The sequence below is a fragment of the Elephantulus edwardii genome, unplaced genomic scaffold, assembly GCF_000299155.1.
Source record: "Elephantulus edwardii isolate Elephantulus edwardi_28Jun2011 unplaced genomic scaffold, EleEdw1.0 scaffold00005, whole genome shotgun sequence".
Classification (NCBI taxonomy): Eukaryota; Metazoa; Chordata; class Mammalia; order Macroscelidea; family Macroscelididae; genus Elephantulus; species Elephantulus edwardii.
The window spans coordinates 28381118-28394263 of NW_006399755.1; the positions used below are offsets into that span (position 1 = coordinate 28381118).

Sequence of the window (13146 nt, forward strand, 5' to 3'; positions counted from 1 at the left end):
ATCGCAGTGAAATGGGCAGTCCACGCATAGCTCATCCACTAGAGAATTTTCAGAAGCTGTAAATTACATGGGAGGACGTCATCGCCTATCTCTCCCTTGTAGCAGCTGGCAAAGTCAGAGATGCCTTGGGTTAGTAGTGCAACTCCCTGTGGACTGTGTCAGCAGAGCACATATAGAGCTGTTGAAAAATGAACTGGGTGAAGGTGGGGTGGGGGGTGAGGTAGGAAATTGAGCACCTTCTGAAAGAAATCAGTTCCTTCTTTAGATCAAGCAAAATACTATGGCGTTGTAGCCCCAAGGAAGTTTTGATGCTAACCTAAAGATGGCAACTCTAGCAGTTTGAATCCCCTACCAGTGGCTTTACAAGAGAAAGATGGGGGGGGGGGGCACAGCCGCGTGGTCGTAGCCATGGCCGCGGAGTGGGAAGCCGGTGAGTCCGGGAACAGTAAGTCCTTCAAGCTTCTAGGAAATTTAGACGTCCAGAACATTCCCTGTGCACGTGACTCAGTACTGTATGGTTCGTTAGGATCTGTTGTGGCTGGCCTTGGACATTTTTTATTAACGAGCAAAATCAGAAGATCATGTGATGTTGGAGTAGGAGGATTTATTTTGGTGACTTTAGGATACTGGTTCCATTGTAGGTATAATTGTGCAAAACTAAGAATACAGGAAAGAATTACCAGAGAAGGTATTAAAAATAAGATTTTATATGAAAGCACCCACCTTGATCCTGAAAGGAAATTTAATTTACTGGCAGTGTGCGCTAAGAATAAAACTGTAAAATCTAAAAAAAAACAAACAAGAGAAAGATGGGAAATGTCCTCCCATGTGATTTACAGTCGCCTCAAAACTGGCTGGACAGTCAGCTATGAGTTGGTTCTGACTTGATACCAATGAGTTTGAGTTAAGAGCAAGCATAGACTGAACTATTCTTTGACAGCAATTTGTTTATGAGCATTAGAATGAATGATTATGGCGTTCTGGTAACACAACAGTTAAGCAATGGGCTACTAAATGAAAAGGTTGGTGGTTTGAACTCATCCACCAGCTCTAGGGAAGAAAGCTCTATTTGTTCTGTTCTTATCAAGATTACTTATCAGAAAAATGATGCAACCACTATGGAAGGCAGTATGGTGCTTCCAGAAAGTTGGAAATAGAGATACCATTTGACCCAGTAATTCCACTACTGAGAATATATCCTAAAGAAACCAGAACTGCCAGCCAGCAGATATATACTCACCCATGTTTACGGCAGCTTTGTCAAAGAGTTGGAAACAACACAAGTGCCCATCAACAAACGAATGGCTAGAGAAGCTGAGGTATATTCACAAAATGAAACACTATGCTGCATTGAAAAACAAGGAACTCATAAAAATAACAAAATGGGGTGATCCTGGAGGACATTATGCTGAGTGAAATATCTCAATCACAAAAGGACAAATATTATCTCAATCACAAAAGGACAAATATTGCATAGTGCCACTGCTGTAAAGTGGGACCGACGTCAGAGTTGGGGGGAAACTAAGAGGGGCTAAATAATGTATATTGCATTGAAACCAAAGAGGGAGAGAACTGTTTAGGAAGAATATATGATTAAGTATTATAGTCATGACAGGAGTCCAGAATGAAAGCTGCATAGTGGAGTGTACTGGGGGGGGGGGGAAATTATTGTATAACAATGATAGTTTTTTGGTTTTTTTATATCTTTTCAAAGAGAAAAACAAACTGGAGGGAGGGGCGGGCATGGAGGAAAATGTGCAACAATATATGAATGGAAATCCAAAGTCTCTGTAAACTTTCATTAAAATAAATTAAAAAAAAAACAACAAAACACCTCAAAGGGGTCATTCTATTCTGTCACATATAGTCACTAAGAACTGACTTGAAGACAATAGACCTAAGGACCAAAGACTGGATGACTAATTTCTAAAGTGTCTTTCAAACCTTACATAGAGAACAAACTGCATCTGAGTTAAAATAAATCCTCATAATGCAAAAGAGGACTAATTTCCTAACACATTCATGTTTTCACCAAGCATTGCCACTTTTGTACAATGAACAGACTTTCCCTTCATCTATAAGTGTTTCATACCAGAAGCTGAAGAATACCAGGCATATCTTTATAGAAACTACACTTCCTACCATCCCCCTCCACAGGATAGGAGTAATTTTTTATTTTTCTTGGTTGTTGGCTTACTGATCCACTTTTCGAAGATCAGGTGTATATAATTTTTATTAGATAATACACTTGGAATAAAATTTAGACATTAGTCTGTGATTTAACTTTTGTTGCCTTTCCAACTTCATCTCCTCCAACCTTTCTTTAGACTTCGTTATCTTCCTAGAACTTATCAAGTTCATTCACCCCTCTGTGACTTCCACTAGTGAGCCCACTGCTTTGAATGTTCTCATTCCATACCTCCAGTCATTCCCTCAGATAGCTCATTCCTATCTAACACCTTTACCTAGTTTCCCTCCTCACTGTGCCCCTGTCCCACGAAGAATGTATTCTCACAAACACAAAAAAAAGTATCTTCATACATGAAACAAGTTCATAACGATAATTTTGAGCCGAAAGTTAAATGATTATTGTTCCTTTTATTCAAGCCTTGTAAATAAGCAAAACTAAATTATGGTGTTAAAGTCAGGGAAGATAGTTTGGGAGGAAGGAGACAGTGATATGGAACAGTGTTTCTTCAAGGAATGTCCGAGAGGCTGTAAATGCTCTTTTTCTTGATGTGAATAGTGGTTAAAAGATGTGTTTGATTTGTGACAAGCTATTGTTACAGTTTGATTAAAACTCAAAATGTCCCCAAATGTGCAGAACTGCTCTGTAGGAGTATCTAATCTTTGAAAAGCAGACCACCAGGCCTTTTTTCTGCGGTGCTCCTTGAGAGGTTTGTTTAGGAATTCAGTACATATGCATTGTCCAGTCACATGGGATTTTTGCACATTTGTTTTCTGTACATGTATTTTAATTGTTTTAATTGTTGTTATGTGCCGTGGAGTTGGACCCAACGCACAGCTGCCCCTCCAGTGAGTGGGTCTTGAGGCTGTGCATCATACGGGAGGCCCACGGAGCTGCCAGCAAATCCAAACCATCTGTCTTTGGGTTGGCAGCACAAGTCCTTACTCGCTAGGCCACAATGTAGCTTATAAAAGATATAAGGGGAAATCAAACAGTTGATATTTCCATTAAAAAGTATAAACAGAAATAACATTTGTTTATTAGAATACCAGCTTCCTATGAAGTGAAATACTCTTGTTTTATTTGGTGTTTTTCTCATAGGGACCTCTGGTGGTGCAAGCGCCAAGAGTTCAATATGCAGCTAAGCAAGAGATCTGTGGTTGGAACTCATCAGCTTTGAGAGTTAAATGATAATCATCTGCTCTTGTAACCAATAAAAACCTCAAACTCACACCCATCCAATCAAATTGACTCATAGCTGACCCTCCAGTGGGTTTTCAGAGGCTGCAAATCACAGAAGAGGAATGTGCCCATCTTTCTCTTATTGTGCAGCTGGTGGATTAGAACTGCCCTCCTCTCCGTTGGCAGCACAACTCCCTAAGAACTGCCCTCCTCTAGGTTGGCAGCATAACTCCCTATCAGCTAGGCGACCTGTAAACAGCACAGCTTTTGAAATCCTCTTCTCTGTAGGAAACTCTGGTGGCTTAGTACTAATGAATTGAGCTGTCAAAACAAAGGTACACAGTTCGAATCCACAAGCTGCCTCAAAGATGATGGGCAATCTCCGCCCATGCAATTTAGTGCCTCTGAGAAGCCGCTGGAGGGTCAGCTTTGGGTTGGTTCCGACTCAACGGTACACAAAACCACAACTCTAGTCTGTTAATTAGAATGGACTCTACTGTAGCAAGCAGTATGGATTTCTGGTTTACACCCTCTTCATTCAGAAGAGCAGGCAGAAATCAAGTATTTGTTGAATGGAGAGTTTCATCTGTATAAGACGGAGAGATATCCAACTTATCTGCGTCCTATGTGGTTAAAAATACGAGATACTTTAAATCTATCTCTTCTTGAACAGTTAAAAAGGGTTGGCTATTTTTACCTCCACCATCTGTAAAATACCCTAACTCTAACTTAGCCACTTGCCACAAGTTGGATGGACAGCAAAGAAGTGTCATTCCTAAAGCCAACAGGAACCTTCCATGCCATCAGCAGCAAAGAGGAGAAATGCCCCAAAGGGTAGGCAATTCAATGTAACCTCTGCTGAAGCCACAGCTTTCTCCCACCGAGGCGCTGGTGGCGTAGAACCCACCTGTGACTGATGATCAAGTTTCGTTAGCAGCTGCCCAGCGCCTAATCACTGTGCTCCAAGGGCTACTACGTTCTTCCTGCTTTAACCTCAAGCTGCATCTCTGCAAAGAGAAAACCCACCGTCCACTTTCTGTAGCCTAATTTGTTCTTTTCGATCTGGAAGTACTACCCCACAATGGACACGAAACTGGTAAAGTGTAGCACATCTGGCAAAAGGGACTCCTAGACTTTATCCTTCCTTGTTCCAAAGGACCACAGAAGGGACCAAGGACGCTCCAACCAGATCCCACCACTATCTCACGTCCTTCTATGCGACACCACCACCCACCCACCCCCTCTCCCAAGCGACCCTAGCCGGCTGGGCTGAGGCCTCGCGACCTGAGCCCGTGAGTAAAGCGGAGCAAGGAGCCTCCAGCGGGCTCGGGAAAAGGCGACGAGGAGACTCTAGACGTCGTGAGCCCTGGTCTCGCCACATGCAGCGTCAGACCGACTCCGAGCGTCCGAACCCCGGATATCCCGGCCTCTTACCCCGCCGCCCTCTGGTCACCAGGATTCGCGCCCGCTGCTGGTTCCAAGAAGGCGCCTGCGCGCTCGTCCCCGCGACCGAGCCCCTCCGGCCTTCCGCCCCCGCGTGCTCGCCTACTCGCGCGCCCGGCGCGGGAACGAGCCCGCAGAGCGTCTGGGGCGGAGCTGGAACAGGGCGTGGAAAGGAAGCTGCCAGTTTAGGAGGCGGTACGCAAAAGGCTGGAATCCGAGAGGCTTCCAGTGCAGGGTTAGGCTAGGGGCAGGTGGAAAGCCCCTTACTCTTCTTTCCTGGGAGCCTAGCCAAGGCTGGAGCGCCTGCTTAGTCCACAGATTCCTATCAGGGGCGGGCCCTGGATCACTTCTTGGTAGTGGAGAGCCCTTGGCTAGTTGTCACCACCAACCTCTTCCTCTGGTCTTTTTCCCCTCTTAGGAGCCAGTAAGTCAACTACTTACTTTCTTCCACCTAGTGCTGTCATGTACCATCGACTCAGAACCAACTCATAGCTGACCCTCTAGCGACTTTTCTGAGGGACTAAATCCCATGGGAGGTCAGGAGCCCTTATTCGTTGTCTACCTCTCAGTTGCATAGCAAATGATTGAAAAGATCATAGCCTGAATCAGACACACCTTAGTCTTTAAACTGAAAGCATTGCTGTCAGTGATTTGGAGAGGTCCCTGACAGCAGACTTTCCCAATACAATAAGGATGACAGAAGAATTATTGATGCATTTGAGAAGTAGTGTTGGAGAAAAGCACTGAATATTGCATGGACTGCCAAAAGAACAAACAGCTATGTCTTTGGAAAAGTGCAGCCAGAGTGCTGCTTGGTAGGAAGGGTGGTGAAGCTTCATCTCATATATTTTGGCATATTGTTAGGAGAGGTTATTCCTCGGGGAAAGACTCCATTGTTGGAAAGGTCAACAAAAGAGAAAAAGACATTAGACTAGATGGTTTGACACACTGACAGCAGCAATGGACTCAAGTGTGTCAGAGACAATAAGAATGGCACAGGACAAGACAAGGTTCAGACCTTGTTCACAGAGTGGCTATGAATCTGACTCAAACAATACCGCACCTAACAACAACAAAGACAAATCGCACTTGGCACATTTCCTTACCACTAGGCCACCAGAGCTCCATTTGAGGTACTAGTTTGCATAAAAGAGTATATTGGAAGATGATTACATGGAAAAAAATTTAATTACAAGAGCAATCACACATTATGGAGCTTTCAACTATTTTTGAGAGATACAAAATGTGAGATGCTTGCCTTTAGTTTATTTGGAGAGGAAAGCAACCTCAAATAAGCAAAGCGCTTCTGAAAAACAAGAACAAAGTAGGAAGCATAGCACTCTCTGATCTCAAAACCTACTTGTTGTTATGTGCTGTCAAGTCGCTTGTGACTCATAGCGACCCTGTTTAAAACAGCCCTAAACTATGCTCTGTCCTGTGCCAATCGCACTGTCTCTGACACTCCCATCCCAATTACCCCAGTCACTGAATCAATCCACCTCATAGAGGGCCTTCCCCTCCTGCACTGTCCCTCCACCCTCCCAAGCATGATGTCCTTCTCCAAGGACCGGTCTCTCCTTACAACATGTCCAAAGTATGTTAGACAGAGCCTCAGAATCCTTGCCTCCAAGGACCCACCCAATTTAACCCTTTCCAGGACGAGTCTGTTTATTTTCCTAGCAGTTCATGGTATTCTCAATACTCTTCTCTAGCACCACAGCTCAAAGGCATCAATTCTCCTTCTGTCCCTCCTTGGTCATTGTCCAACTCTCTGATGTATAACAAGTGATTGCGAAGACCATGGCCTGTATCAGAGGCACCTTAGTCTCCAGAGAGACACCATTGCTCTTCAGTACGTTGGAGAGGTCCCTAACAGCAGACTTTCACAAAACCTACTACACAACTGTAATAAACAAAACAGAATGGTACTGATATAATGACAGGCACATAGACCAATTGAACAAAATAAGGAACTCAAAAATTAATCCATTTGTCTATGATCAACTGATATTTAACGAGGAAACCAAACCTATCAAATAGGGAAATGACAAGCTCTTCAACAAATGGTGCAGGCAAAACTGAAGTGCCACCTGCAGAAAGCTAAAGCAGAATCCACACCTCTCATACACAAAAGGACAAATACTGTATAGTACCACTGTTGTGTCAAGAAATCTGGAGAACAACCACTTGGCCAACTGAATGGAAGAGATCTATATTTGTTTCCATTCCAAAGAAAGGTGACCCAATAGAATGCGGAAACTCTAGAACAATATCATTGATTTCACATGCAAGCAAGATTCTGCTGAAGATTATCCAAAAACGACTGGAACAGCACATCAGCAGAGAACTGCCAGAAGTCCAGGCTGGGTTTAGAAGGGGTCCTGGTAGTAGGGATATTGTAGCTAATGTTAGATGGATCTTGGCTGAAAGCAGAGAGTACTGGAGGAATGTCTATCTGTGGTTCACTGATTATGCAAAGGTGTTTGACTCTGTGGATCATAACAAACTGTGGCTGACTCTGAGAAGAATGGGAATCCCAGAACACTCGATCATGCTAATGCAAAACCTATACTTGGACCAAGAGGCAGTCATCAGAACAGAGCAAGGAAACACTGCATGGTTCAAAATTGGGAAGGGCGTACACCAGGGATGCGTCTTATCTCCATACCTTTTCAACCTATATGCAGAACAGATTATCCGGGAGGCTGGGCTCTATGTGGAGAAATGCGGCATCAGGATTGGTGGAAGATCTATCAACAATCTGTGTTTATGCAGATGACACAACCCTGCCTGCTGAAACTGAGGGGGACCTGAAGCGCTTGCTGCAAAGGGTCAAGGACTGCAATTTTCAATATGGATTGAGGCTTAATGTCAAGAAGACAAAGATTCTCACCACTGGACCAATTGGCAGCATCAGGATGGATGATGAAGAGATTGAGATTGTTCACAGCTTTAATCTGTTTGGCTCCACAATCAACAATCTTGGCACCAGTAGCCAGGAAATTAAAAGATGTATTACCATGGGAAAGTCTGCTATTAGGGACCTCTCTAAAGTACTGAAGAGCAATGGTCTCTCTGGAGACTAAAGTGCGTCTGATACAGGCCATCGTCTTTGCAATCACTTTATGCATCAGAGAGTTGGACAATAATTAGGGATGATAGAAGGAGAATTGATGCCTTTGAGCTTAGTGATAGAGAAGAGTATTGAGGGTACCATGGAGTGCTAAGAAAACAAACAGATTCATCTTTGAGAGGGTTAAGCCGGGCTGTTCCTTGGAGGCAAATATTCTGAGGCTTCGTCTGATGTATTTTGGTCACGTTGTAAGGAGAGACCGGTCCTTGGAGAAGGACATCATGCTTGGGAGGGTGGAGGGCAGGCACAGGAGGGGAAGGCCCTTGAGGAGGTGGATAGATTCAGTGACTGGGGTAATCAGAATATGTGTGTCGGAGACAGTGAGATTGGCACAGGACAGAGCAGAGTTTAGGGATGTTTTATGTAGTAGGGTCACTATGAGTTACAAGCGACTCAACAGCACATAACAACAACAACAACAACAACTGTTGTATAATGGGACTGACATCAGGGTTGGGATGAGACTGAGAAAAATTGGATAAATTATGTATACTGCATTGAAACAAATGAGGGAGAGAACAGTTTAAAAGCTATATATGATTGGGTATTATGGTAGTGACAAGAGTCCAGAATGAAGGTTGCATAGTGGAATGTAAGGGGTGGGGGTGGGTGTGGGTGGTTGTATACCAATGAAGGAATTTTTCTTTTACTTTTCAAAGAGAAGAGTGAACTAGGGGGAGGGGTGGGCAGGGAGAAAAATGCAAGAATGAATGAATGAGTGGAAATCCAAAATATCTGTAAATGTTAATTAAAATTAATAAAGTAAAATCTAAAAAAAAAATATCAACTCAAGGCAGATTAAAGACCTGGCAGTAAAGCCCCAAACCATAAAGATCATAAGAGACAAAGTGGCTTAGAAGTAGCTTATAAGGCCTAGCCCATGCTATAAAAAGGCTAACAAATACAGCCAGAAATAAACAACCTAAGGAGAACAAAACTGATGAATGGGATCTAATGATTAAATCCCTGTGCACATCAAAATCTTTTTTCCAACATGGTGAAAAGAAAACCTACTGACTGGGGAAAAAAAATATTTGGCACTACTATCTCAGACAAGGGTCTTATAATAAAAGTTTACTGAATCCTACAAGGAAAAAACTGATAACAGATCACAAACTGGGCAAAAGATATGGAAAGACTTTTCACAGAGGAACACATTCAGAAGGTCAACAGACATACAAAGAAATACCCAAAATCAGTGACAATAAGAGAGATGTAAATCAAAACCACAGTGAGATACCATCTCACCTCAGTAATAGTGACAAAGTTTAATAGGACAGCAAGCAATATGTGTTGGACAGGATGTGAGAAAATAGTAACTCTCATACACTGTTGGTGGGATTGTAAAATGGTACAACTACCCTGGAAGGAAGTTTGGTATTTCCTCAAAAAGCTGAACATAGAAATTCCATATGACTCAGCTTGGAATATATCCTGAAAAAATTAGAACTGAGACACAAACGGAGATTTGTACACCAATGTTCATAGTAGTGCTATTTATCATCACAAGAACATGGAAATAGTACAAATGTCCAAATTCAATGGAATGGATTGAGAAATTGTGGTACATTCACATGATGTAATACTATGAAGCATTCAAGAGCAATGATTTTGAAAATTAGTACATAACTTGGGAGAGACTGGAGAGCATTTTGCTGAGTGAACTAACTCAGTCTCATAAGGACAAATACTGTATAAGACCATTATTGTAGAAATAGAAGGATAACTAGTAAAATGTGTCTGAGGATACAAAGGGCAGAGGGTAGGAGCAGAGGGGTGAGGATAAGCAGGGAGGAAATCATAGGGTCACACAATTTAATGGGATGAGGGAAGAGTGGGTAATGGAAATGGGAAAGATCAAGCGAGGATCTGGAAAGACAGGGTAATGTTGGGCATAGCTCAATGTTGATTTATAAAATATAATTAACGGGAATGATTTTATGAGATATAATGTGAATGAAGAAAAGTGTGAAACACAAAGTATATGAACTTTGTAAGCAAACCAATATAAAATAAAAATTTATTTTTTAAAAATGTGAAAGACGCTTGCATTTGGCAGCACTCTACAAAGCTTGGATCCCCCGTTTTTTCACAGAATGTGCTCCTTTCTCCATGATACATTCTGCAATTATGTACAAACCAACAGCTTGAGACACTCAAAACACACTACCGCGGAGTAGATTGTAACTCATAGCATCCCTCCATCAGATTTCCAAGACTATAAACCTTTAGAGGAGGAGACTGCCCATTTTCCTACCACAGAGGGACTGGTGGATTCAAACAGAGCAACTCACATTTAACAGCCTGACACCTTACAAACTAAGGCCCCCAGAACTTGTATCCATTAATATATAATCTATTAATATACTTGGAAGTACTTTACACTAAGAAGGCATTAAGAACTTCTTTCAGTTTTCTCTCTGGAATGAATCTGAATAGCAAAGTGAACTTAGAGACAGAAATTTTATTCTATTTAAAAGACTGTCAGCCCTTTGAAGTTCTATAAACTTTTAGTCATAACTAAACACCTTAAAGAAATGAGTCTGGGGATTTGAGACCACAGTCTTGGAGGACATCTAAGTCAACTGTCATAAAGTATTTCACAGAAATGGTGCTCTGCATCCTGCTTCGGGGAATAGCAACTGGGGTCTTAAAAACTATGCTGAGTAATCCCAATACAAATACCAACTCCATTCTTCAAGGAGATGGAAAAGGCTACCTCCAATTTTATTTGGAATAGAAATAGGCCCCGAATAAGCAAAGCACTCCTTAAAAAGAGAAATAAGGTAGTAGGCATCTCACTCCCTGATCTCAAATCCTACTACATTGCCATGGTAGTCAAGACAGCTTGATACTGGTACAATGACAGACACAGAGACCAATGGAATAGAATTGAAAACCCAGAAATCAGACCATCTACCTATGGTCAACTGATTTTTGACAAGGAGATGAAATCAGACAAGTGGGAAATGACAGCCTTTTTAACAAATTATGTTGGCAAAATAGGAAAACTATATGCAGAAAACTCAAGCAAGATCCATAGCTCACTCCATACACAAAAACCTACTCAAAGTGGATTATGGACCTGGGACTAAAACCAAGGACTACAAACTTCATTAAATAAAAGCTTGGAAGAACCCTAGAAGTCCTAATTTACAACATAAGCAGTTTTCCAAGCATCTTGGAAAATCTACAACCAGGAGAGGATAAAATAAATGCATGGGACCTTCTAAGAATCAAATCCATATGCACATATAAAAACTTCTCCAACAGGGTAAAGAAGTAAGCCACAGATTGGGAAAAAATACTTGGTAATGACATGTCAGAAAAGGGACTTATATCTAGAATTTATAAAATACTTGAGCACCACAACAAGATAAATAACCCAATTGAAAAATGAGCACAGGATATGAACAGACACTTCACCAAAGAAGACATTCAGATGGCAAACAAACACGTGAAGAAATGCTCAAAATCCCTGGCTCTAAGAGGGATGAAAATCAAAACTACTATGAGATACCATCTCACACCAGCAAGAATAACAAAATTTAACAGAATAGGAAACAACAAATGCTGGCGAGGTTGCAGAGAAACTGGAACCCTTATTCACTGTTGGTGGGAGTGTAAAATGGTGCAACCACTATGGAAGGCTGTATGGCATTTTCTCAAAAAGTTGAAAATAGAAATACCATTTGACACAGCAATTCCACTACTGGGAATTTAACCTAAAGAAACCATAACTGCCACCCAAGCAGATATATGCTCACCCATGTTTATTGGGGCTTTGTTTGCAATAGCAAAGAGCTGGAAACAACCCAAGTGCCCATCCACAAATGACTGGCATATTCACACAATGAAATACTATGCAGCACTGGAAAAAAGGAACTCATGAAATGCTATGCTAAGTGAATGACCCTATGCTGAGTGAAATATTTCAGTCACAAAAGTACAAATATTGCATAGGGCCACTGTTGTAAAATAGGAATGAAATTGGGGTTGAGGGAAGACAGAGAAGAAGGGGAGGAATGATGTATACTGCACTGAAACAGATGAGGGTGAGAACTGTTTAAAAGGGATATATGAATGGGTATTCTTGTCATTACGGAATTCCAGAGTGAAGGCTGCACAGTGCAGTGTACTTGGGGGGAGGGATTGAATAACAATGAGAGAGTTTTTCTTTTACTCATCAAGGAGGAAACTGAATTGGGAGGGAAGGGGTGAGCAGGGAGAAAAGTGCAACAATGAATGACTGACCCTAAGTCTCTGTAAAGTTTCATTAAAATTCATTTAAAAAAATATACTGAGTGAAATATATCAGCCACAAAAGGACAAATATTGCATAGTGCCACTGTTGTAAAATGGGACTGACATCAGTTTCTTTTCAAGGACAAGAGTGAATTGGGGAAAGGGGTGGGCAGGGAGAAAAGTACAACAATGAATGACAGGAAACCCTAAGTCTCTGTAAACTCTCATTTAAATTAATTTTTAAAAAGTTAAAAAAAAACTTGTGACCAGTCATTTAAAAGTTTTTCTCTTAAAAAAATCTGTGAAAAGTCATCTTTAAAAAAAGAAAATTTTAAAGCTTATGGATATAATTAATCCAAAGAATTAATAAATCACTCAGAACACAGCCTCCACCACCCAAAGGCCCAAAGTAATGATGCCCAGGTACCACTACCAACACCTCTGATAAGATCCCAGAACCCTGATCAATGTTACAATAGAAGGCCCTGAAAGGAAGGTGAGGGGATTGAAGATCAAATTCTAAATCATAAAAAAAGATGAGACATGCTGGTCTGACCTTTATCAAACTTACTGATGGAACCCTGAGACTTTAGTCCTTAGATACTCTTCAAAGATACGATAAAATTCCCCATAGGATCAACTGTCAGTCAAGCAAACAATAGGCAGACCAAGAAAGTGAATACCAGGGAGGAAAATAAACTACATGAGAACAAAAGGGTAGCATTTGCCCAAACAGCTTGCAGAAGACAGAAAAAGACAAAAAAGTAGAATCAATGGATAAGGAGAATTCAAGGAGGAAGTGGGAAGAATGCTGATGTGATTGAGAGAAAGGCAACCAGTAACATAAAATAAAATGTGTATAAATCATTGAATGGAAAAAAGTTGCTCTAGAAACTATTACTCAAACTACAAGAAAAAGTTCAAAACAGATACCGGTCAGCCTTGGAAATAGCGG

General features: G+C 41.5%; 1 protein-coding gene across 1 annotated transcript; it reads left to right on the forward strand.

Annotated features, from left to right (window-relative positions):
- The first annotated feature begins 408 nt into the window (after positions 1–408).
- Positions 409–5058, forward strand: LOC102857712. Its single transcript, XM_006879847.1, has 2 exons — positions 409–758; positions 4527–5058. Exons 1-2 carry the CDS (start codon positions 409–411, stop codon positions 5056–5058), a joined length of 882 nt encoding a protein of 293 aa, XP_006879909.1.
- The last annotated feature ends 8088 nt before the right edge of the window (positions 5059–13146 follow it).

What these genes read in the sequence shown, in the direction of transcription:
- LOC102857712 (XM_006879847.1), top strand. Translation starts at nt 409, where the DNA reads ATGGCCGCGGAGTGGGAAGCCGGTGAGTCCGGGAACAGTAAGTCCTTC. An exon ending in AAATTTAATTTACTGGCAGT is followed by an intron (nt 759 to 4,526) that starts GTGCGCTAAGAA and finishes CTTGTTCCAAAG; the next exon opens with GACCACAGAAGGGACCAAGG.